Below are 27,419 nucleotides of genomic sequence, written 5' to 3'. Positions count from 1 at the left end.
TGTCGTTTCCCTACTTTTAAAGTACAAAAAGTAATTTCCTCTAACCTTACAGAGAAAAAAAAAGTCAAGCTGTAGGAACAAGTGTTTTGAGAACTTTATTTCGTTTTAGTTGTGCCTTGGTTTTTTGAAAGACATTCTTATAAATTGAGGGGAGAATACACAGATCTGTAAAAACAACCACTTGAATACACACACCTACAGTATGTGTATTAGGGAATTAAAATTGGTAAAGGGATGTCAGCAACCTTTGATATTTCTACCAAGCTGCTCTTCACTTTCATTTTGACAGATTAGTCAAATCAGCAGCAGCTACCTAAGCAAACCACAGTTTATAGTAACAGGAACATTTTGTTTGGAAAAGGCAAGAAGAAATATTTAGTTTCTATCCGTTTCCATTTTTCTCAAATTGAAGGAAATGGGCACGCAAATCTATGATTAGACATACAAACAGTAGAAATATTCAAACGTTAGAGTCATGGCACCCACTAGAAGGTCAATAGTAAAAGCCTCCAAAAATTAAAGCTGAAATCATACAGGGAGAACCCTCTATAGAAAGGGAAGGCAGATTTAAACATTGTTTCATCTACAGCACTCGCTCCACATTTACGAACACTTTGGTTTGTTTTTTTTGAAAACTGAGTAAAATCCCCATTTCTGCATATTATTGCTATCTACAGCAGTCTTTTCTTCCACAGTGTTTTTTCCTAAATATGAAGACTGGGATGTGGGTGTCGTGTGATCTCTGACTAAAATGCCTTTTTTAATTAGATATCTTTAGATGATATCTTGGATTAATAAAGCTTTATAAAATTGAGAAGATGAAATGCTGTTTAAAAGTTATCACAGTGTGGACTCGATATTATCATCCATGATTTCTCTTCTTTTGTTATATGTGGTGATGTGGTGACTTAGTGATGTGAACAATCCCTGTTCCATTTTTTAAATATACATTAAGTGTCCAATATGCTCTTATCATGGATTTAAAAATAATAATAATAATCAAAAATGAAAGGCCTCTCTTTTGTGATTTTGGCGCAATAAACATAATGTGAAACCAATACCTCAATGTTCTAATATTGTGAAGTCCAGCAGCGTTCAGATGCTACATGACCAAATAGGCTGTACAGATAACTTAATTCGCATTTGACTTTATATTACAGTATAATTTTCCTATCACAAAATATTCACACAAACAGATCAGACGGAACGGAGTACCTCTAGCCTTGAAATCTACATTCCTACCAATGATTACAAAAAAAATACTTTTTTTCCCCCCAAAGCTTGTCATTAGATCTGTAGTGCACAGACCGATCAATTAAAGGCAAAAGACCAAGGGTACCTTCAAAAGCTGATCCTAGATCATTATACAAACACCAAAGGTGACACATTGGAACTGTGGTGATATCTTCTGCCATAGAGGAACCAGCCCCATTCATTTCTACATGTAAACCCAAGGCTCACATAGTGCCAACGGGATGAACTAAACAACCAAATCTATACCGAGGAAGCTGAGGTCCAAGTGGAACTATGTGCTGTTAGTACTGAATGTGGGATGCTATCAACGGAAGCAAATATGCGCCATGTGACATTTCACGAGAGCACCAAAGGACGAGAGAAACCACATTTCTTATCGACAGCAACACAAAGATAGTTCTAGTGTCACTTCATGCGCAGCGACTAGTGCTACTCAATGTATGACAAGCTCGATACGAATGCATTTCAACAGAATATTTAATGCGCAAATGAGACGGAGTCATGCGGCCCTCTGATGAATCAGAAGCACAAATTAGAATTTAGTGTGAAATTGTACAAAAACGAACATTATAGTCAAACTACACTGTTTTACAGCAACACGCCAATGTGCCTTTTTGAGTTCTGATTGGTGCAGATGTAGGCATTGCATTTAGATTACAAAAAGAAAAACACTTTTTTGCTAAGTGTTTCTTTAGGAAAGGATCAAATTAGCATAACATTCATAGTTAATTTAGTACTAATTGCATGCAAAGCAAAAGAAATGCTGAAAAGCAGCATGCCAATAGTCTCACTGTATTTGCATGATATTCCAAAATACATAGTTGAAAAAGATTTGCCATTTTTGTCAGTGTCAATTTATTAAACATCTTAATTTTGTTTTGTTACAGCTTTTCCATACTCTCATGAGCGAGTTAGTATAGTTATTGTTTCTTTTTTTAAAAGGTATTTGGTACAACTACTACCAAATTTTCAGTCAGTTTGAGCCGATAAACGTATCTGAAGCATATTTACTGTGAAGTTTTCCTGTATAAAAATGCTTCATTAGACAATTTTATATTTCTATGGTGCTTGTTGAATCGTGAAAACAAAATCAATAAACAAAACTCATTTCAAAATCGGATCGACTGACTTACCCAAGTTAATTAATACCTGGCCACCAATTTGAAGTTTATAAGAGATGTCTGTTGTCACTGATTTGAACCATGTCAATCAACAATTCTTTCAGGGGTGAATGATCAAAACTCTCCGCTGAAAAGTGCAATGTTAAAGCACCTAATTAGGTGCATTCATTATGGGATGTCACAACTCCAACAGCTTCACACATCTATAAAATGGGACAGGGAGCACCCCATCTTTTTTTTCCATCTGTAAAGCAACGAGAGTGCACAATTGGAGGTACAAATTGTTACAAGTGCGTGTGTCACATTCACCACTTCCTGCTCACAAAGCCCCACATAAGCCTGCCAAAGCAGAGTGCAGAAGGAGCCGAGGCGGTGTCTCCTGAGGTCCTTACGTGGGGTGGGGGGGAAGTATCCTGTGTTAGAATATATTGGGGCACATGTTCCAGTCCTGCCTCTCCTTGGCCTCCCAGTAGCCCCCTTTGTATACAAAGTTTGTCTCTCCGGTGACCGAGTCCCTCCTCTGTTGAAACCACTGTGGCTGGTAGCCTTCGAATTCGCGACCTGCCAAAAACATTGCAATGTATTACGTGGCGGCAGTCAACGACCACCGTGTATAGGAAAAGCAATCAGTGGCTGTGTGCTGCATTTTAGGAATTCTCCAAATGCATTCTAGCTTCAAGTTGCAGTGAAAGGTTTGAATGGACCAAACAAGAATGTAAGAAACACTGGGGAACACCAATTTTTTGTTGTTTTTGGTCTTACAGCTGTTTTTAACTCATTTTTGGGTAGGATCTGAAACTGATCTCGATTCTTTCAGGTTTTTAAACTATTGGAATTCTGTTCTCAGTACTTACATATTGGATATGTGCTTGTTTTATGGACATTTTCATATATTAACATACAATGGAATACAAAGGGAAACGACGTAATGGCAATGTGCAGTTCAACGCTATCACGTTTTCACGGAGGTTATGGCGTGTGTCGTTAGTAAAAAACATAGCAAGTAAGCTGTGGAGAGAAGACAAATTGACATGATAGAGTGTAAAAGTTCTGGAATCCACACCCAAAAAATTGTTACATCGGTTAGACCTAAAGCAACATTCTTTTAAAATCAAATTGTGGCCCAGTGAAATAAAAAGTTTGATGCTGATGCTGAGGCAGCAATCTACAACAGCTCTTTTCAAGGCAAAGGACAACCACACACAGATGGACGCATCTTTAAATTTTTTTTGGCTTAGCTTGCTAACACACACCTGACTTGACAACATGTAGAAATTTAAATAGAACTCTTGAACAGTTCAACATGAACTTTTCACATGAATCCAAGAACAAAACTTTTTTTTCTTGATTCATTTGTCTTAAGTAGAGATGAAAGAAAGGCACCATGCAGTTCCAACAATGACAGGATATAAACACACAGACACACAAGATGTTGTCTGTGTTGTGTGCGCGTCAACAGATTAGCACCCACTCACCAGCTTCATAATCACTTTCTGATCAACAGTAGAGGAAGTGGAAAAAAAGACAAGACATGGATACATCAATATAATCTAACCAGATCAGACACAAAGAAATGAAACATTTCTGGAGTGGTGTTAAACTGACCTAATGACATGTCTACTTACTTAGTACTGGTTATAAAAGGCAATCAAACCTAACAATTGTGTTTTGAACAAACCTTCATCCTGAGCGTCTGAGGCTTCCGCTTCTCTCTTCCTTCTCACCGCTCTCTGTTTCTCTTCTAACCTTTGCTTCTCCGAGTTGGCTTCATCCCATTGACCGTCTTCCATCAGCCGCTGGTCGGGTCTCAGGCGGCTGTCGGTCAGACAGACGCCGTCATCCTGCTCGTTCAGGGTCAGCGCCAGCGCTGAGAAATAGTACATGTTCTCCGCATTCTCTCTGAAGGGAGAAGAGAAATAATCGTCGTAGGAAGACATCAAAAGTAAAGACTTATAGTCTGCTGCTTTGAATGAGGCGGGCTCTTACGGAAGCGGATACTTCTTCCATAAAAGTTTGGAAGGCAAGGTCTGGTAGATGGTCTTCTGCTTGCCCTCTGATCCACTACCGCCTCGGCTGCTCTGAATGATCTTGGCACTCTCCATTTTCTCATCCCACGTTCCAGACAGGATGTAATGAGCCTGCCCGCCACTGTCGGCCACCACGCCTGTCACCTGGACAGGCAGAATTTAAAGTTAAGTTGTATCTCAATTAGACTCACCAGACTGCTATTAGTTATACGTTCCAATACGACAGCGATGTCTAAAGGTTGCCTTGAGAAAACAGACCGGCCTCCATATTGAGTCGTCGAACCTGATGGGATGGCTGCCCATTTCTCTCTCTTTTAGTCTGTCCCTCCCACAATCATTCTTCTAACCGCATTGCCAATAAATATCACAAAACCATCAACAATCCCCCGGGGTGTAATCTGAACACTGCTGTTGTACATAAAAAAAAAACGTTCCAGCATAAAAAGGCATAAACAGGCAGCATTCTGCAAGACTATCAACTGAGCAGGACAAGTTTAAATAAAACAAATAGACTGGTGTCAGCAAGGGAAGCAGAGAGGAGGATTTACCTTCCGAGCAACATCCCTGGAGAAATAACTGTAGGGAGAAAATTTCAGTTGACAGGTCTCTTTGGTCCTGTGATTGACTATCTCTATATCACCAGACTGCAAACACACAAAGAATGGGGTTAATTTAAGAAAACAAGACAAAGCAATGCAAGTGACAGAGATTATGAATAAATGTGTATGATTGAGTGAACTTCCTAAAACAGCCTAGACTCTCATCCTAAGATAATTCCCTTTATTTATTTTTTATATAAAACAGATTCTCCTTTTACGTTCAATGCGAATATATACACATGAAACAAGTTTCGTATGTAGAGGTAAGACTACATAAAATAACACTGCAAATTCACAAGAAGGATTTTTTTGTTGTATTATCTTAACCCTTTGATAAAACCCACATAAAGATGGTGTCTGCATGGTTTCTTGTTCATTGCACATCTTGAAGTAAAAGGAAAACAGCTACGGCTCTTCGAAAGTTAAGGGGATTTGTTTGAGCTAGTGTGGTGGAATGACTATTGATGAGAAGTGCTTGTTAACAGACCTGGTCAATCCAAAGCTTGCCCACAATGATGTTATGCACAGTGGACGTGACTTTTCTCCACACATAGTGGTTTCCGCTGGAGTGGAATAGCAAATGAATTGCACCTGGATATGCAAAATGACAACAAACATCAATTTTTGCAGCCATGTGTTTTCTGATGTAGGATACGTCCCAGGAGGCAGGAGATAACCTGTGCAAACTACACCGCTTCCAATCATTACATCATATTGATCAACTCCTCCTTAATTCTAGTTTTACGTTCCTGTCAAAATGTCATAAAACAATGCTGCTTCATGCACAGGCGACAGCTGCAGGACCTGACCTTCTCCATTAGGAAATATGTATTTCATGGCTTCCAGTACATGCATAATTTGGTAATTCATGCTCTTCATTTTCTAAGACTAGGCAGTTGTTTACATTCAGGATTTTACTAGCAGCAAGAGATAAATGTCTTACCCAAAGGCATGATAGAGAGGTATTTTCCACGGAACTTGCTGGCAATTGTAATTTCCTGCCACAAGGTCCAGCCCCGTTGGGAAATCACATGATGGGCAGCTGCGGGAGGGTGATGGCTCACCTTACAAGAATAGACGCCAACGTACGTAAATACCCCAATTGCACACATTATGAATATTTCTATGTTGTTGTGATCTCACCTGCTCGCATAGTGAGCGGTAGCCAAAGTCCTCAAGGCGGTCAAGCTCGTAGGTCTCCCCCAGAAGGGGGTTGAAGGGCTTGGCTGTCCGGTAGACAGTTGTGGAATAAGAAGAGACGGAAAACGCCGCCACTAGACACATTTGCTCTAACGAAGAGTCACAGCGGGCTGCCTTATCCAGAAGCTCGTGATATTCCAAGTCTTCAGTCAGACGCTGCAGCATTGAAAGAGGCTCATTGAAGTTCACCTGAAGATTCAACAGACAAGAAGGCAAATAAAAGTCAGTTCAACCGAGAGTACAAGGTACCGAAACAGAAAAAAGCCAGTCTCACTTACAGGCATAGGGATTTTGGAGAGCTCCTTGCCAATACAGTTCTTCATGATGCTCCACAAATTGAGGGAGTAGTTAGGCTTGTCTGGAACACAAGTCCGCCGTTGTCTACGAGGTTGCAGCTCCTTCCCTGACACATCGTTATAGCTTGGAGACATCTGTGAATGTAAATAAAGAAGCGGACTGTTACCCAAGTTTAACGAAGCAAAGCTTGACAGAGGGAAAAAAATCAAAAGTTGAAAGGAGCTAGCAAAAGAAGCAGAAGGAGAAAAGAAGACATGTGAGCAAGAAGAAGCAGAGCTTAGGGTGAGAGGAGTAAATAACATGGAATCATACCAAAGGGATTACACAAAAAAAAGAAACTAGAAAACAGCAAGAACCTGATGTACAAAATGTTTTGCTTGTGCAAATACAAGTCCTTAGTGCAAACAGTGATGGATAATTTAAGTGGGCGCACCCAGGAATGTGTCGTGTGAAGAATAACTTTGAAACGGTTCTTTCTTAGAGTTAGGTTACGAAAGAACGCAAATAGATGGTTTTGGTGATTCATGATTCATTACACTCGAGATAAAGTGTGATGACTCATTTAGCATTTTAAATGTATCATATTTGAACAGTCGGTGCAAACCGGTACACACAACTGTAAACAATAAAACACAATGGGGAGAGCTTTTTTGCTCCACTACAACATACAGAATCCTTTATCCACAATGCATTTTTGAGCCCTTGAAAAATTTCAATTACCCCTGAACTTGATCCGGATTAGCTCACTATTTGAAATCTTTGGGGATCGATATAAGCAGTGAACATTTCCTTGGATGAGCAGCGAGTAATGGGACAAAATAATAATATCCCAGCAATGCAGCAATATCACATCAGAGGGAATAGGAAATTCTACCAAGTTTGACTCCTACAACAGAAGAAGAGGCTTACGTGATCGTCCTGGTTCCAGTCGTAGGAATTGCCTCCAATTGCTCCACTTAAACTTGTCTGAGATCGCCTGAAATGGGCACAAAGAAGACCGGTGTCACGGACAATAATTTTGACTTTTGTGTACGCAAATAAATCTTCCAAGGTATGGAAGTAAAACCTGTGCTGTGTGTTGTCCGTCGCCGTCACTGTGATAAAAGCAGGGGAATCCTCCATGGCGTCAAAGAACTCAGTATCCTCATCTTCATCACTCGCCTCACCTTGGAGCCTTTCACTCGCTTCTATAAGGACAAACATAATTTAGAAAAACATTTTTAAAAAAGCCAACCAAACGTATAGATCACGCACATCATGAGTGAACCTCTATGCATTTCTCACAGGTTCAGGATTGAGCAGTACTGTATAATCATGTACACATGGCCCCTAATTAGGAAATAATCATCTTAGTAAAACTGGCAAGGCTTCCACTGGTGAACAAGCCTGGATGATGTATGCCCCTCTGGGACTTCTTTCTGTACTGGCAAATGCATTACAAAGAAATGGAATGATCTGCATTACACATTTTGAATGATTAAATTATTGACTCTACTCCTATTAATTTTTTTTTGTTTAGAAATAGATCACTCCATTGAAAATGTCCATCAATGTGCAAACACTAAGCATCCAAGTGATAACATTTAAAAAAATAAACCTGTAAAAAAAATGGCACTGACAAAATACATTTTTGGCACGTTTACAACCAAATGTTGAACAGACTGTTAAGTTCCTATAATTAAACAAATACAAATTAGACCTTATGTTGTCAACATGTAAGACAAAAACAACTGTAAGGAGAACCTAATTAAAATACCATGTATCCAATTTGTGTATAAACAGGTCATTCAAATCACATGACGTTTAGTAAAACAGAAGCAGGTCAGTCCAGCTCACCCTTCTTGTTGGTCGGCGCACTGGGTGTACTGGATGAAAGTGTAGGCGCCACCCTCCACGCGCGCTCCAGACTGTTGTGCTGCTTGGCTAACAGCTCAATGGTCTCCTCCAAGTGGGCACGCTGCTCACGCTCATACTGAAATGCCCGTTGCCACTTCCTACTGTGAGTCTCGGATAGGTCCAGAAAATCTCGACAAGCCTGGGAAAAGAAAGAATACTAATAAAATCACAGACATACAAACATTGTCAATTGGTGTAACACGCAGTCCGGTAAACATTTTGACTACATATAAGTGACAGACGGATCTATAGAAATATCAATAAAACCTCAAACAGGAAAAACTCTCAAGCCCATTTCCCAAAATGGCATCACTCTCTTCTCATCATATCAACTAACCTGCCAGGAAGATAGGCTTCCCTAAGAACCAAATATATAACCTCAGCCATCCCTTTAGTTCACCTCATACCAATTAGACTCCATTGCATAATATGGTTGTGGATGAATATTCCTCATATGAAACTAATTATACTTAAAGTCCCAGTATGTTAAAAGGTGTAAAGCCCAAGTTCCTCAAAACAAAGAAAAGGCAAACAGAGTGAAAATTGAGCTATACTTTCACACTCTTTCCATGGCAGAGGACTTTTGAGTCATGTGGGGGCATCATTATTCCTGCTGTGCTGGACATGCTGAGTCAAAAAGGGTACTTTAGATCACACAGAAACAACTTGTCAGCATTTGTTGCCACTGCATTATATGCCTAATGTTCCTCACACCCACTAAGCACAAATGTAAATAAATCAGAATGGCTTACATCTGAAAACATGCAATAAGAAAATACCATGTGACAGTGATTAAATGGGAAGGAGGCCCTTGAAGAGGGCTCCACTCTGTTGCAGTTCAGAATTTCTGCACTGTTGAATGACTTTATATTGTACCAAATAACACCAAATATGAATAAACTGATCTACAAATGATGACTCAAATGTATATTTAACTACATTACTAATTTGTATTCATAAAGCAATAATTCAGGTTGTTGTTTTGTCAGGAAAATTATGTTTCACTATACAAACTAAAACACTAACGACAAATACAGACCATAAGTTCCAGTTTAAACTTAATTTTAAACCAGGCTCCTTAATTTCTTTCTCTTTCCAGTATCATAACATATTTGACATAATATATTCGCCAGACTTAAGCACAATTCCATCTTACCTTCAGCTGATAAAACAAGAAGAATCTCAACCACCACTGGCATGATTCAATTTAAATACTAGAGATGCATGTGAGGTTTCACTTCACTTCCTTCTACGTGACTACGAAACCAACACCCATTGAAACAAAAAAAACTAACAATAGTTCTGCATTTTTATTGCTGAGTCCTCACCTCAAGAGCAGACGGAATATGATGTCCAGTGGTGGACAAGGTTAATAAAGGTTAAAATTTATGTTTGCATGTCGGAACTGGTTCTGTCGGAATGAAAATACGACACTCAGGTGACATTTGAGGACAGATTGAGGTGGGGTCATTTTGAAAGTGGGAAAGGGGGCTAATCCCAAAACTCTCACACACCCACAATCATCTTTAGTGCCATTACTTCAACCCTCCCAGAAGCTCTGCATGGACAATAGCAGAATGGATAATAAAACACAGGCGCAAAGCTTGTCATGACGCTAGTAATCAACAACAAAAAAGTGATTAGATTGCATGTTGCTTGAAATGTACTCACATTGATCATAGCATTGGAAGTGATCCGAAAGAGGGTGGCGCGCTCGTTGACCGCCTTGATCTTCTCTCCTCCCTCCACAGGAACTTTCAGGCTTTCGAGTTCACTTAGAGATCGTTGCAAGGCAGCCCCGTGTTTGGCAATCAAGTCATTACATGTGCTGAGGTCATCAAGCTTGCTGATGAGTATCTTTAAAGTTCCCTGAATCTCACTGCAGTCCGATTGGGATACCGGATCCTCGTCTCCTGAGTCATCTGGAAGACAAAGAAGAACATTTATTTTCAAGAAGATTTGCTTCATATATTTTTGCTGTACAAAGCATCTGCACCTCAATCTTATGATATGCACTTCCTGTCACACTTATGCTGACTCTCCCAGCTCCCATTTGAAATAAATATTCAACATTATTGCTTCATTAACAGCACTACTACTGACCATGTGATCATTTCTTCATTTAGACAATAACACATTCTGTATCACGTTCTCACCTGAGAGTGCAATTTATCAGGTGGTTTTGCTACCTCTCACAATTGACATGAATAACCTTTGGCACATTTAGATGTTCGCATGATGTAACACATTTCAGGGGCATTTCAAAACGCACAGCCTGTCCAGTATCCAACAGTACTTTGGTGTGGCAGCTATATTTACCAGCGTTAATGTCTCAAATAGAGGTTACTTGAGGTTAAACAGGGCATACACACACGGAAGGAGTGTGGCAGTGTCAGCTTTACACTATTCACCCACAACTTTGTCCACAAAAGAAAGAAGTGTGTGTATATATCCATCCATCTATAAAATAGGCAGTGTTCAACAACAACAAAACACACTGAAACCGTATTCTATTCTATTATTCGATGCTAAAGTTGGAATACTAATTGAAAGTGGGTCAGAAAAGGAACAAAGTTCCAAAGAACATGAGATTTTACCGTGAAGGTTCAGACCGGGGGCTGGAGCACCATAATGCAGCCCCCGTGACTGAGCCAAAAGGAGGAATACAGGAGAGTCTGGCATTGAAGTATCTTTGGCTCAATTAAAATTGAATCTAATGAAAGGTGAATAACCTACATTTATGACCTCAGAGTCTATAAGCAAGCATGGGAATGAAAACTAAGAATTTGTCAATTTTATCAAATTAAAACCGAAATTTCTTACTGGTGCTTTTTGGCAACACTGGCCCAGTGTTGATCCCAACTATCCAGTACCATATTTTACTCTGACTTTCTGGTCAACAGCAAAATAGGAAGAAAACTATTTTTTTGGTTTGTTTGTTCAGCTTGTGTCTCAGTTAAGTCCAATCTATCGAATCCAGTAAGATACCCTTCCCCCTGGGCCCCGAGGTGAGTGGAACTTTAAAGCAATCCTCTATACTATGTTGCTTAAGTGAAAACCATTCACCACAATTCCCCATGTCCCCCCCTATAGCTACACTGTCAATAACATTCAAGGGTAGTGCAATGTATACAACAAGCCCTGTAAACAAGTCAAAATTAGCCAGCAGTGTTAAATCGTTGGTGTGATGTTTTTTTTTAAATAACCCTACCATCAATCCAAACCTCTTCTAATCTGAAAATAGTGTTAATATAATACTAAAGTTTATCAGTTTCAGTGGGGTGGAAATCAATAGCCAATTAAATCTACAAATCCAACTGTTACTTCTATAAATCCCCATTGATCGCCAGCAGGCGGTTCCTTCATAGAACTCATGCATGTTTTCTATTTATAAATTCCTATCCATAATTTTATTTTTTTTCCTGTGTGTCCCTGGTGTGCAAAATATAGCATCATGAATCAACGCTCTGAGCCAATTAGTATACAAGTCATGCTTCAAGAGCACAGCACCTTCCCCTACACATTGGCACATTGGACAACGCCCTACACATGTTTCCACTAGTACAGCCAGCACCCTCAGAGAAAGATGGCACATTCGTTGTAATTCTTATAGTCCATCCATTATCTGTACGCTAATGAGGGTCTTAGAGCCTATCACCAATTTCAGCAATTGCAATCATGAATCTAAAAAGGTATTATAGGTGAGGTTTGCAGCACTCATTTGGTCTTGTACACGTCTCTACTTCTATGTCCACGTCCAGTGTGGAGTAAGAGAAACATATCTGGCTGTTTAATTGGGAGAGCATTGCCCGACTGATGGAGCTCTTCTTGCTTGTCCCGGAGGAGAAGCTGTCAGCTAAGTGGAACGCTTGCTATAGCTCACATGTCACTCTGTGACTGCAAACGAGGAACACGTTGGGGGAATGGAATTGTAAAAGTGTCGCGTGAAAACCAAATGAAGTTACCAGTCAAATGAATTTGGAGTGTTTGTGGGAGGAAACTGGAGTACCCAGAGAAAACACACACAGGCCCAGGGGAACATGCAATTACCACACAGATAGACCTACCTGGATTTGAATCCAGGACCCCAGAGCTGTGAGGCCGACATTTGAAAATGTTGATGTACTCAAATAAAAGGACACTGCAATATTTTTTTATATCCTATATTAAAACATTCTTGTCTAATCTTAAATGAACACCCAAACTATGCATTTAATGAAAGATGTATTGTCCCTCTATGTATAGCACACTCAACAGTTTAGCACCTTTACTGCTGTTTTGATGAGGTGTGAAGGAGAAAGAGAATATATGAGCGTACACAAAGAGAGGAGAGCACACACTAGATGAGGGGCTTGGCCTTGAGGGAGATGGCTGAGTATAATACTGGCCAGTAAATACTAACAGGCCCCATATATCACAGGTAGAGAGATAGAGGAGACGAGAGGTTAAAGCTAGTTATGTAAGCAGTCAGCTCTCCAAAAGGTAATGAGAGTGTGTGTGTAAAGCCACTCAAAGCTGTTTGGCACAGCAAAATAAGAAGGGAAGACACATTTTGTAAATTAAACACTCTGTTTTAGTTGAAAATTGATGGCAAAGTGCTGCCAAAACAAAGTGGATATCCCACTGAGTGTTCATTTAGATTTGCATCAATGGTGTGTTTAATTGATAAGGATGTTTTGTGTTGTCAGCTATGCCTTGAAAAAAAAGAAGAGAAGCCAATTATTCAATCTCTTGATTGCAAGGCTATGTATACTAATATATGTTTTCTAACAACCTTTGACTGTCTATCATTTATCAGTCTGCAATTGTAATCAGACTGGTTTTGTAATATATACCATTAAAAACTCCCCTTTCATTTGCTGTCCCAGTTTCACTCTGGAGACCACTGATGATAATGGAAAAGATATTTAGCAAGATGGTGAACCATGAGTCAGTCATAAGGCAGAAAAGAGGGGAGATTCTTCACAATAAGTGGCTTGGTGTCAAGGCTCAAAGATAATGAGCAACGGGGAAGGCCATCAAAACCAAAGCGGAAATCACCGTAGGTTGATTGATTGATTGATTAGCCTCTCTGGTACTGAATTCTGGGGGTCAAGCTTCTTTTTGTTCTGTGTTGTGTTGTATGTCGTAGTGATAGAAAAACCGGTTACAAATGTTCTCTTAATCGTCTAGTTTTAAAAATTCTGCGACCAACTTTGGTCTTGTCCAGAGGTCTTGGATGGTTAGATTTGTGGGGTCATTTGTGCACGAAAAAAGATGTTCAGTATTGTGGGGGGAAAAGTTGCATTTTGGGCAGGCATCTTGTATTCCTGGATCGATCCTGGACAGGTAGCTGTTTAGTTTCCTGCTGTAGCCTGATCTGAGCCTGGCGAGCTCGGATCTCACCTTCCTGCTCAGCAGTTTTTCTTCTTGGTTTATTAGAGGTGGTTGGGCATTGAGGACTTTGTTGGGTTTTGCCTTGTTGAGGATGTTTTGAACTTCTTTGGTGTGAATGGATTTGACGCATTGTTTGTAGTCTTCTTTGGTAGGATTTGGCTTGTCGTATTCTTTTTCTATTTCCTTGCCATGCTGTGTGATGATGGTCTTTTTCATCTTTCTTGGTTTCTGGTTTGCTTGAAGAAGTCTGCGACCTGGATGGCCTTCAAGATGGCATGCCGCCAGGTACTGCTTTCCGATCATTTCACAGTGCTCCTTCAGAGGCATAACCGCGCACTCAGCATGCAGGTGGTCTATGGCTGACATAGAGAGACATCCGGATGCTATCCTGAGTGCTTGGTTTTGAATTGATTGAAGCCGGTTCCAGTGTGTGTCTTTAATTATTGGCGACCATACTGGGCTCGCATATTCAAGGACAGAACGGACGATAGATTTGTATGTTAGGAGTAGTGTTTCTTTTTCACAACCCCAGCTGGAGCCTGCTAGTGATTTAAGTAGGTTCAGCTTTTTCTTTGCCTTTGCAACTGTCTGCTTGATGTGCGGGCCAAAACAAAACATAGTGTCAAATGTGACACCAAGTAGTTTTGGCGTTTTTTCCAGTTTTACTGGTACCCCTTTGATGGTGATCTTGGGATGGAGGTTAGCTTCAGCAGTGGCTGGGGTAAACCAGGTCACTGTGGATTTCTCCGGGGACACAACCAGCTGTCGTTCTTCTAAAAAATCTGCCAGCTTCTCCAAGAAGTTGTTGGCTTTGGCAGAGAGAGATTCGACGTTCGTACCTTTAACGAAGATTGAAATATCGTCCGCATATTGTATTAGAAAGACATCTTCAGGTATTGCAGGAAGGTTAGATAGGTAGAAGTTGAATAGTATTGGTGAGGTAACCGCTCCTTGCGGCACCCCTGTCCTGACATTGCGCGAGCTGGATGTAGCATTCCTGAAATGTACTCTTGATTGTCTTCCTGACAGGTAGCAGTTGAGCCATCTCTTTATACAGCTCGGTAGGGTGGTCAAATTCAGGTCTTTGAGTAGCTTTTCATGAGAGACCATATCAAATGCCTTGCTAAGGTCGATTTGGACTAGCAGGGTACGGTTTGCCGGTTTATTCTCATTAAAGCCGCCTGCCACTGATTCTGTGAACTCGTGCAGAGCTGTGACAGTGGAGTGGTTTGACCTGAAGCCATGCTGGATGTCAGGGACTGGTAGATGTTCTGTGAGGGTTGGTAGAATAACTCGTTCTAGGATCTTTATGCTGGGACATAGAAGAGAGACGGGACGGTATGATGAGGATTCATTTGCAGGTTTACCAGGTTTAAGAAGAGGAATAATGATTGAGGACTTCCAGATTGCAGGAATCGAACTTGTTTTCAGGGACAGGTTAAAAATGTCGGTTAAATATTGTAGTCCTTTGTCGCCTAAATGTTTAAGGTGAAGAGTAGATATTTTGTCTGGGCCTAAGGCTTTCGAAGCCTTGGCTTTCTTTATTGCTTCCTTTGTCTGGCTTATAGTAATTGGTTCTATGTTGTTGTTGTTTTTCTTCAGGTCTTTTGTAACTCGTCTTGCTGTTCTTGTTGTCTTGTGGGGTATTACTGATGAATATTGCTTGTTGAATTTGTCCGCTATTTTCTTTGGAGTTGTTATGTATTTACCTTTAAATTTTATTGCTTCGTTGTTGCTTGCTTGTTTGCCGCCATTTAAATGTTTTATCAGTCGGAATAGTTTGGTTGTGTCCGATTTTTTGTCTTCAATTGTTTCTTTCCATTTCTCTCTCCTATGTTTGTTTATAATTGATTCTATCTCTCTATTTAGTTCTGTTATACGTTGGGAGTCCGGGTCAGTTTGTCTTAATTCGTCTCTTGTTTTTATCTTGTCTATTGCTTCTGTTGGTACCTCGGGTAGTATCGTTTTTATTCTTCCTGCTGGAATGGTTTTGTTGGCTATCTTATTTATAATTTTCCTAAAATGTTGTTCACCCCTGTAGACATCTGTTGGGGCTGGAAGTCTGGAGAATTTGTTTTCTGTTTCAGTCTGAAAGTCTTGCCAGTTAGCTTTACGAAAGTTGATGAAAATCCTATTTTCGCTGGTTGTTGGTCTGATGTCAGTTTCTATCTTGATTATGATGGGAAGGTGGTCGGAACCAAGGTTGGTTTTGACCTTCCAGGAGGTGTAGGACATCAGGGATAGGCTTGCTAAGGATATGTCTGGTGATGATGGTTGTCCGTTTGTTGGTAGTCTTGTTGGGTTGTCTTCGTTAATAGTTCCAAAATCTGCATTTCCTATTTCGTCAGCAATGTCTCTGCCTCTGTCATTACTTAGTTGTGAATGCCAGAGTGTGTCGTGAGCGTTCAGGTCTCCTAGGATTAGGGTATCTTTCATCTGGAGGAAAGGAAGGATAGATGCAGAGTAGCCTGTGCCGCAGCTGCTAGTGGGAGGGATGTACAGATTGATGATGTTGATGTTGTCGACCTTGATGCCCTGGCTTTCCAGGTGATTGTCCTTTGGCAGGTCATGTATTTGCTGGAAATGGATGGCCTTGTGGACAAGGAATGCCAGGCCTCCACCTTTGTCTTTTGCCCTGTCTTCTCTTATAAGGGTAAAATCGGCCGTATTTGGGTCCTTTTGGTTTGGCATTAGTTTTGTTTCCTGGAGGGCAGCAATTTTCACCTTTTGTTCATCCATCCAATGGATGATTTCTGAAATCTTGTTTTTTATTCCATTGCAGTTGAATTGTAGAATTTTCAAGTTAAATTTTCTTTGGTCTTGGTCTGAGGGTGTGGACTGGGGTGGTTGACTTGGTTGACTTGGTTGACTTGATTGGCTTGATTGGCTTGATTGGCTTGATTGGCTTGATTGGCTTGATTGGCTTGATTGGCTTGATTGGCTTGGAAGACTTTGGTTGTTCTTGTGACTAATACAGATCAGACAAGTAAAATTGACTGAGTATTCCTTTTCTGACTTGAGGTTGCTGCATTTGTTCTTCTGACGCAGATGGCACCAGCCGAGGCAGTTGCTGCATCTTACCGACTTAGTATGATTATAAACTCTTTTTTGACAAACAGGACAGACGTAGGTTAATGGTCCAGGGATTGGTCCAGGATTAGGATGGATTCCTGCTCTGATTAATAGTATATGGACCAAACAAGCCGGAGTATGTTGGTCCTCAGTTAGAGACACAAAAAAACACAGAAGGTAGAAGCTTGACCCCCTTCCTTGTAGGAGAGGGGGGGTCTGGAGACTTTGCAGCTGCATGGCAGCTGGTAGTTGCACGCGAGGCAGGTGTTGAAGTTGTTGTAGTTCCTGCTGTCTTCTGACACGCTCTCCAATGGCAACCCGTAGGTCGTACTGGTCGCCAGAAGCACTTTAAAGTATGCTTGTTAATATCTGCACATTTAAAATGATTGAACACTCTCCACACTGTACAGTAGGAAATGATTATCCAATGTGGACACTCAAATGGTGCCACCAATATAGCTCTCTTGATACTTGAATTCAGAAAAGCACTTAACCTGAGAGTTCAAGTTATCAGGGCATCCTAATGGTATGATAAAGCAAATATTTTGTACTAATAACCCACATACCAAATAACCAGGGATTAAATGTGGTGTGCATGAAGTAGTTAAATTAAATCTTACCTTACATTGTAAAATGCTATGAGTTGAGTTGCATATGTTCATACTCTATTTATTTTAGCTTGCAAAATGTACTCCATTGTCAGATATTTACGAAAACTGCTGTGATGTACGACTGCGTATCGAGGAAAGGACGCTTATTGCTTGTCAAAGCACACTCTGCTAATTAGAGAAACTGCAGCTTGTGTCGTCAGACACACACAAACACAAAAGCAGTGATCCACACTTTTTTCAACTCGTGTTCAAAGTCGGTGGAGTTCTCTGCAACACTCACTCTTTAGGTTGTTATAGGAACCGGCGGCAGTATTCACTATGACTAATGTTCATGCCCAAAATGTATTGGCTGTGACTCATTTTTTGAGTTCCTTTCAATAATAAGGAGTGCTGAAGATGACAGTGAAAATCCTTAATACAATACCATCTGTAGTGCCAAAGTCAAACTCATTTGAGTGAACAAACAGCAGCTAGCGGAGGCAGAAAGCCCCAGGCGGAAGAGCACAGGTGCTCAACATAATACTGCCAGAGGCTGGAAAAAGATATCTAAAAATTCTGAGAAGTAGAAAAGAAAAGTACTATAGCAACTTTTTCTATTAAGAAAGTCCTGAATCTAAGTATACTGTACTTCTTTTACATTGAAAAAGTTATCACAAAAGCAATGATCTAGAAATAGTCTGCAGACACGTCAAGAAACAAGTGTGTTACATCGGCATGCAGCCTGTAGCTCATCCAAACATGCAAATGGAAAGTGAAAGCATCCCAAAGAAGAGCGGGGAAGCACAAGTTAAAAATCACAGGGAAGAAAGACAGAAACCATTGAACAAAGCATGCAGTGAAAGGGCAAATTGCAAGACAGGCTGCATTGTTGCCAATTACAGCATATACCTGCAATCGCTGCATTGTAGGAGGACTGATGATGATTCCAAGCATCATTGGTGTCGGATGCTGCCAGCGTGAGATGGATGGGTGATTGCATCACATGGCATGACGCGGAAGGTATTTTTTTCTTTTTTTTTTTGGTTTGTTTGTTTGACAGATGGAGGAAAAAGTGCGACAATTCTGTGTTTCTCGGCCACAGCTTTAGCCAGAGCGGTACTGACCCCGATTGAGTTTACTGAAGCAGCTCGAGGCACAGAGGGAGCGGACACTTCTGGGCTCCCAGCATCTCCGGCCCTTCATCCCACTCTGCGCGAACTCGATTCCACGCCGCGCTCCTCGAAACGCATCGCAGAGTAGAGGGGGCGCCGAGGCAGCCACTTTTTGCAGTCAGCATTGCAGTGTACACGTACCCACATGCATATTCACGGACATACGAGCAGTGCCACCACAAGGATGCGGGGAAGGAATGCAGATCCTCCTTCCAGTCAATCCCATCCTCTATCCTGAGCTCCTTCCGGAAACACATATGCCGCACGCGTCCTCAAAGCCGTGCACATTTTCAGTTGCCCTCTACGCTCAATGCAGTGCAGATTGGTGAGGGAGGGAAGGAGGGAGGGAGGGAGGGAGTTGAAGCATAGTGGAGAGCGGACTGACCGAGCCGGCCAACAGTCATCTACTCAACTAAAATCAGAATGCACTGCCCTCCCCACTGCCACTGTCTGTCTGCTACTGACAGTAAAAGTCAGCTATTTCTGGAAAGCTAAATGGCGTGTTATTAAGTTAGGCTATGATGCTTCCAAAAGAAACCCATGTATCAGATTAGGCTATGAAATATTAAGTCAGATGGGTGTTTCTATGCCAAGTGAAAGTTATTAAGTGCACTATGCCTAGCCTCTTGGTCAGAATCGTTCTCATGACCAAAATGAAGCTCCATCTTCATTTGGAATTTCTCATGTTACTGCATAACTATTTATCACACCCGTACGCTGAGTTCGAGGGTATCCAGTAACTTATTCAAGTGCACCAAAAAGAGCAGTCAAGACAAGACTAACATTATTCTAACAGCGCCCTTATTCCCATATTTTTTTCCACAGCAGGTCACTTTGCCATATTGAGAGGTGTAGTTTGTGTAGTTTTGAACCTACAAGAAAGTACATCCTAATATCACATATCATCAACAGAAATCCCCAGTGAAGTACAATTAGTACAAGAAAAACTTTAAATCTCATTGCACCTGCATTATGATACTAAAGTATAAAGACAATAAAGGCATTCAATTCAGATTTTTCATCCAAGTCAGAACCAAATCCAGCTGGCAAGAGGAAACTCTCTTAACTACACCATATACGTAATTTTAAAATGATTATTTCCTCAAATGTGACAGTCTACCTACAAAGCAGATTACATTAAATGCAGTTCACATGGTAAAATGCCAGTTCAGTAGTCTCAATAATTAGAGCAAAGAAGATGTGGTTGGTAGCGAGCAACCTTCATGAAGGTATTTCACTGATTCAACATTGTCAATTGTTTATAGATACAATATCATGTATATAAATTTATAAAAAGCAGCAAAGGTTTGTGGTGGCATTGGAATGAGGTAAGAATTGCTGACAGGGAAAAATTGGCGGACTGTAAAATATACCATAAAACCCAGAAGCATGTCAGAGGAGGCACTGAAGCAAAAACACCCAATTACTAATGTGATATTTGGCCATAATAACCTCTGCTCCTCTGTGCATTCAGTTCAACAAACCAAGCAAATAAGAAATTTGTCTTTTTCCTAATTTTATATGAAATATATGACATGTTAATTTTACCAACGTCCTAAAAAACAAAAGACAACCTCACAGAAACTGGTAACAAAATAAATAAATAAGGCAAATTAATTAGATCCAATTTATTAGGCACAGTATACTACGTAAATATATTGTTTTTCTTTGTATAACATCAGTGCATACTGTTTCTCATAAGCCCTTTTTAACCCATTAATTAACTCATTAGCATTCCAAATTCACTGGGGAGAGTCACAAGGAAGAAAATTACATTGAAGAATTTGTCATGTCTTTGTATTTTCTCACTATTCAGGTCAATTTATTAGGAGTATAGTACTGGAAAAGACAGATGTGGCTGATTGCCACCAGCTAGGTTCAAGAATAGAGAGCAGCTAATGTACACATAGACCACACCACCCAAACACACAGACACAGGGAGACGAAAATGAGCCACAATACTTACAGGAGCAAGCCTGGTATTTATCCTTTAACTTTGTCCCCTCGTACCTTTCAAGATAATCGTTAAAAAAAATGATCTGATCACAAGTGATCAGAAAAGTAGCTCTAATAAAATAAGGTGTTCGCTAAGCGATACATGGGTACTAAGAGGAGGCGGGATAACCAGACACCGCGTGAGAAAGCAAAGGAAGAAGAGCGAGTACTGGAGAGAAAGGGGGAGAGAGTGGGAGAGACAGAAAGTGGGTGCGTGGGGGGTGTGATCTTCAAAAAGGAAAGGAGGGGGTGAATAGGCAGCAATGAAAGCGTGATGGTGTTTCTGATCTTTCTCCACATTCTCACAAATTCAGGACCATGGAGAGAGCATAAAGAAGTCATACAAAATTAAAATGCAGCTAGAAAATTTCATGGCAGGTGGCAATATATTGAAATGGAGAATCTTTTATGGCTAAGTACCATATGTAACTATAATAAGCACACCCTGAACATCCATTTCAAATAGAATATTGAAAATAAGTCGAACCATATTGTTGTTACCAAAAGAATGAGAAACGGTATCTCTCCTTGTATAGGCTCGATAAAAAAGGCACATTGTAGAATTTTAGTAGTGGAAATACCAGTTAAACTGAATATATTCAGATTTCTACCCAACTAGGTTAATCCACTGTTTCTCATTTCCAAACAGAGAAAGTTAGTTTAATATAATTAGTTATATTGATGAGCAATATTCAAATGATCAAAATCCATTTTATAAACACATCTTTTGTCTATTTGAGGTTCATGTATCATTTGAAAGAACGGTAACAGTGAATCTTAAGAACAGTTTTGTCTACACACTACCAACTTCTAACTATGACACGGGTTAACAGTAGTGAGCACCCCCCCAAAAAAATCTACACACTGAATGAACAGTGCCATCTGCTGAACGAACCCAAATGCTCTTAAAATTATCCAGTCTGAACAAAAATAAAATCCCCAAATTAATAGGAATGAAGACTTAACTGTAAAAAAAAAAACCTCATGCTTAAGTAGATGAATGACTACTAGTTGCATCAACTGAATTATTAATGACAAAAATAAATGAATTATTCTTAAAAGGATCTCTCTTAATAAACTGAGGATTGATAAGAACTCTTTCAATCATTAGTTGCATTGGTGCATTAATGTACTGCATTTTCCATTTGTTCCCTGTCATTTATCAATCTAACTATATATTGATTAATGTAATAGGGAATTTACATTTTGTGTTATTTGTGGATTCAACAAATTCTGAACATAAATCCCGAGAACTTCACTGTAGCAACATAGCGATGCTCCCAATTAAATATGTTCAAGGTCATTAACCAGAATTCATATATATAAAGCACCCTGGATTATAAAAGTGGAATTATATCCTTGGATGAAATTCCCATCTCTTATACCTACTGGTACTGCTAGGCTGCAATCCTCGTCTATATTTAGTCATCTGACTTTCAAATTGGGGCAAGAGGAATATTTAGCCTTGCTCCTTCTATCAATCAGCTCCTATTAGGAACAATGAGGCTTTTGGATGGAGCCCGGAAGAAAAGTAGTAGGAAAAGGGTCTGCCTTTCTCCTCCAGCTTTTCCCACAGCCTCTGACCACAAACAGCAGCCAAGCATGCATGCCTGTCTTTGGAGAGGACAATGCTCTGTTGTCATGATCCATGGACCTCTGCTTTGTTTCCCAAAAGGGGGTGAGGATACTTGGCTGCCCTCTCCTGGCTCATGTTGAAACGTCAATGATGTAAAAGAAAGGATGTGAATAGAAACTTCCCCTCAGCTGAATGTCAAACAATCAGGGCACAAATGAGACCTGCATCTAAAAGTCTATTATCTTTATATTGACTTTCAGTGTAAAATGGCTATATAAAAAGCAATATGAACACTTAATTAGATATAAGGCAAACCAGACAGATTCAAAATAAATCATTGCAATTCCACTCAAAATTGTTAACAAGTAATGATAGACTGGTCACTAGGTCGAGTTTATCCACCAAATATACACTTACTCACCAGATTGGTCATTCATCATGGAAATGGCTTTAGTTCTGGCCAAGTCAAGGGCTGTGACCCATCGCTGCCGCTCCTGTTCAGTACTAGCTTTCAAGTGGTACGTCCGACCACTGCTGCTCAGCACAATATTGCAAGCGTCCTCTGTGTCGATGTGAGTGGTGGCCAGGTTGATTGTCCCACGACAAGTGTGTGCCATTTCTGCCTGTGTCCTGCAACAGAAAACATGCATAAGGGGGCAAATTGAGGACAGAAATATTTAAAGTATGCATGACTACAACGGGCGCCTTCAATGTTTAGAAAACAAACAGCTTTTTCCCTTTTTGTGCTCAAAGACTTTGATTATGTGGTTGGAAGGAACAACTAAACCCTGCTGCCAACACACATGGGCAAAATACTGTTAGTTTCCGCCCAAACAACGCAAAACAAAAACTAAATGGTCATTGACAAAATCATAAACATTTCCTGAGACAATTTTTAGCTCAGTAGAAATAAACTGTATCTTTGCTTAAATCACTTACAACTGGAAAAAGTTTTTATAATATTATTCTGAAATTTGCACAAGACTTATCACTGTATATTATCAAGTTTGTAAAAATAGCCCCTTGTGACTTAGCATATCAAATTTACTAAACAGGGGGAAAATGTATGTATCATTTTTCCGATTGATAATCCCAGCTGGAGGCAAAAACCATTACTTAATTAGTGAGCAGCGTCTATAAAAGCTTTATTAACCCACATCCGTAACATCACAAGCTCGCAGAAAAGGTTGTCTGAAGTAAGAACACAATGCACTCCTCTGACGACCAATGTTCGTCTCATCTAGGCGCATACAGTCATGAGATCGATCTTCAAGAGTGAGGCCTCACATAGCACGTAATTTGCCATCAACTCTGGTCACAGTTGACACCATACAAGGTGGCTGCCACCTCATTATGGTCTGTAGGAGCTGGCGTTGTTTCCACTCATGCAGTTTTTATTTGCTGGTCCCAGGCTGCAACAAGCAACACATTCAGCTGTGAAGACAATACCTTGGGGGTATGGGGTCCAAAAACAAGTCTCATCTCTCCAGCTCAGATACACGGTGCTCATGATTAATGGGTTAACATGCTTGAAGTGGAAGAGGAGATCCAAAGCTTCGCAGTGGGGTGTTATGACAAAACCTAGGGGGCTATACATCGTGCAAGGCAGGAAAAAATGAAATATCTGAAAGCATGTTGCACGAGAGCCAAGAAATGGGTTTGTATTTTACCTGTCCTTGGTGAAAATTGCCATAAAACAAAAATTCACCAGAGAACAAGAGGTAGCGGATAACAGACAGAGAGCGTACAGGGACAGGACGGGGGAAACAACACAAGATCCAGCTGGGGAATTTAGATAACTTTGTTGTGGCTCACAATGCTGGATCACAAAAACACAGCAGGAAAGTATCAGAGAAATGCTGAGGAGGACAAAAGGGAAATAAGATTGGGAAGACAAAATATGTTGAAAACAAAAATCCGCAACTAGATAGATGGAACAATTTAAATTAGAATTTTCAGGTGCCAAAAAGCCTAAATATCTATACTGATCAAGCGACTAATGTATTTTTACCCTTGTTAGAAACCAATTTATTATATTAGTTAGGAGCGAAAAGCCGTGGGTTGTTGTTTCTTTCATTTCATTTCAGCTCTTCTGCGGAACCTCCTTTATGTGCATTTAGGAGAAGTGAAACTTCTCTTTAAAATGGTAGCTTAACAACAACTTCTGTGTTACTAGGAACGTTGCAAACAAGCAATGATGAGCTGTACCTATTCTCGAATTCCTCGTATTGTTATGAAACCTGACGCGTCAGTCGTCAAACAGCCTACACTCCCTTGCTGTGGAATGTAAGCCAAATTGATTTACTGTTACCAGCAACACTGTGGTGAGCTGTACTGGAGAAATTGTGACTTAACAATGCTGACACCATTTACCCTTTCCTCGCAGAGCCTCTTCTTTCCTGTGGTTGAGGGAAATGTGACAGACATGCTCTTTCATGAAAGACCAGAGCAGATTCACTGATATGGCAGATAAGCAGCATTTAGCCTTTTAATGCCCTATAATCTTCTTAAAACAGCCAGCCTGAGCTTATTGAAGAACCGTGTAAGAAGAGCTGAGAATGTTAAAACTAGAAGGAAAAGTAAATTGGGAGATTAAAAATGAGACTAACAGAGAATTAAAAAATAAAAGTCAAACTTGAGGCCACAAAATGAGGCGCACCTCAATAAAAATTATTACAATTTAACAGGCTGAGCACGCCATTGATTGTAATTATGATAAAATGTGACCTTTTAAAAACACCACTATAACAGTGAGTATGGCTTCTCAAACAGCTAAACATAAATTTGTCAATTTTATCATGTCTGAAAATATTCCAATTCATTCCTCTCAGTCATCTAGACATGCAATATAACTTTAAGTGAGATGTTTGGAATGATCCCAAACCATTCTAACATTTTTATCTTTTGGTACCACAGGATACAAACACCTTTGTCAACATACATGCTTACACTAAATATGTCTGTATTGATGAAACCTAACATTTTACTTAACACAAAACAGAAGAAAACTCAAAAGCCCTCAGGTCAGACACACAGTGGACCCAGGCAGAGAATAAAATGCCAATTTATCTGTGCTCAGATGTCACACAGGGATTGCAATGGCCTCACAACATAATTCACTATTTATAGAGGGCAGTGGCAACAGGCAACTCTCCTTTCACCACAGGCTCCGACACCCACACCCCTGTGTCAAATAACAAGGAGCCGATGAGAGCAGGCATTGAGGCTTCATGAAAAAGGATGCTGATACAATAGCATTGGCTTTGTAACACTTATTTTACCAATCAATCAAAAGTTTGACATGAACACTATTCGCTTTAAACAGCTATATGGCTGTAAAAGTTATACGTAGATTCAGCTAAGAAACATTTATTATAGAAAAGATGATTATATCTTGCTTGCTGATAGACATAATGGAGACTGGGCATTACTTTAACTCATCGGTTGTTATTGACCATACTATGTGGGCTAAAGCAAGAGTGTATTTCTACTTGTATTCATGTTTTATTATATTGTAATTGTATTTATTTATAGAAATATATGTGCAATATAATTATAATTAAGCCATGGAGTTCACATTTGTGGACATCACATTTAGGATCATGTATACCTAATTTTAATGTTGTTGGCCTACAGAACATAAAATGTGAGCAAGTCTTCTGAGGATTGTTGTTATTGTTTTAATGACCAAAAATAGTCAGATGTCCTATAGTGTAAACTGTCATACTTTATACTGCCCTTGCATCTCAGTGGCCCAAGTAGACAAACAAATCTATATCATCACAATAAATAAAAAAAAAAAAATTTGACAGAAATGCAATGTAAACTTTCTAAAATCTGAAACGATCCAGCATTCAAACAAACGAAAAACACCTGAGCCACAGGTAGACAATCACATTGATTGGGATTTCTACAGTAAATTGTCTTGCACATTGCAATCAGATCAGAAACGTATAAAGATCAAAACAAACAAAAAAAATCAACCTGTATTAGCAATTAAACCTGAAACAATGAATAAGTGACAAATCCATTTAGAATTTCCAAATGAATGAATGAATGAATGAAAACAAGCTAGCCCGGCAAGCTAACACTGACAGACGTGGTTGTCCACAATGGCCACATTTGTCAGCCATCGTAGTTGGGGAAGCGATCGAGTTGTCGGCGTAAGGGACGCGCTGTCACCGCCACCAACCTAAAACAAAACGGCCACGTTGTTGTGGCTGTCAGCCAGCGTTAATGCGTTAGCCTGCTAGCCAGGTACCGCGAACGTCCAGCTGTATATATACTGAGTGATGCACCCCGCCTCCTCCATGACTACTACTACAGTAGTAGTATAGTTGTTTTCAGAAATCCTGTTGATTCGTAAATGCGTCTCCTTACCTGTAATAGGAAAGCATGCCGTTGCTGAGAACGAACCATCGCCGCTGGTATCCTTTCAGGTAGTTGGTCCATTTAAAAAGCCACCCTTTATGCGTATCCGAGCCTGCCGCTGGTGGGGCCGCGGCAGCCGCAGATGCCGAGCTCTTCCCTTGCTCATTCATCCTCCGCTCAGCCCAGTCGTGCGCACTTTTTAGCCGGCGACACGGACTACGGGAGTCCGCAACAGCAGCAGCCCCGCCCGGGTGGAATGGAGCAAGGCGGCGCCGACAAAAGGGCGAGGCGGCGGAAGAGGGTCCGGACGTAGACCGAGCGAGAGAAAAAGCCGAGGCGAGGCAAGGGCACCTCCTTTTTTACATGACGCCATACGTAATAAACATTGGAGATCGGATAGTGATTAAAACACTTTTAACTGCTTAGGCCAAAGAGAACCAGTGTTTCCAAACAGATCGGAGAGCATCTCATCGCACAACATGGAGCAAAAAATGCCCCTTAAGTGGAAGCAGGGGTGTAGTGCCCTCTAGTGGAGAATGATTGACCATGTCTCAAAAGTTACATTATTATACTTACTAGTTATGCATATCGGTATATTTACCTTATTTTCATTGCATCTTATTGCTAGTAGAAATAATTTTCCGATTTAGATCCCAAACATCTGAAAGCAAAAGAAATGGAATGTGAAAAGATAAAACAAAAATAAGATCTGAAAGTTGTGTGTGTGTGTGTATTTTTTCAAAATATTTTCAATTTGCACTTTAAAAAGAATACTTTCCATTCAATACTTACCTGAGCTTGATGTAACTCCTAAAATTGTGAACGCAATGCTGAATTGTCCATCAGATGGCAGTATTGCCAAAATATTTCCAC

General features: G+C 40.2%; 1 protein-coding gene across 4 annotated transcripts; it reads right to left on the bottom strand.

The window, feature by feature from the left end:
* Positions 1-107: 107 nt before the first annotated feature.
* On the bottom strand, positions 108-27,046 carry LOC144215358 (oxysterol-binding protein 2-like). Of its 4 annotated transcripts, XM_077744221.1 has the most exons (15): positions 26,556-27,046; positions 22,597-22,805; positions 10,066-10,316; positions 8,335-8,533; positions 7,565-7,685; positions 7,408-7,474; positions 6,480-6,632; positions 6,145-6,390; positions 5,945-6,065; positions 5,489-5,592; positions 4,951-5,046; positions 4,362-4,546; positions 4,054-4,274; positions 3,851-3,868; positions 108-2,936 (listed from the first exon to the last, which is right to left on the bottom strand). In XM_077744221.1, the coding sequence occupies exons 1-15, from the start codon at positions 26,714-26,716 to the stop codon at positions 2,794-2,796; spliced, it is 2,295 nt and encodes a 764-aa protein (XP_077600347.1). In that variant the 5' UTR covers positions 26,717-27,046; the 3' UTR covers positions 108-2,793. The 4 variants fall into 4 exon arrangements, with proteins under 4 accessions (XP_077600347.1, XP_077600348.1, XP_077600349.1 ...); XM_077744222.1 differs by lacking the exon at positions 3,851-3,868 and having other exon boundaries at positions 26,556-27,044; XM_077744223.1 differs by lacking the exons at positions 22,597-22,805; positions 26,556-27,046 and adding an exon at positions 18,557-18,836.
* Positions 27,047-27,419: the final 373 nt, after the last annotated feature.

This window comes from Stigmatopora nigra, chromosome 22 (assembly GCF_051989575.1).
Source record: "Stigmatopora nigra isolate UIUO_SnigA chromosome 22, RoL_Snig_1.1, whole genome shotgun sequence".
NCBI lineage: Eukaryota > Metazoa > Chordata > Actinopteri > Syngnathiformes > Syngnathidae > Stigmatopora > Stigmatopora nigra.
The sequence above is the reverse complement of the archived record's forward strand: the minus strand, read 5'-3'. Positions and strand labels throughout refer to the sequence as shown.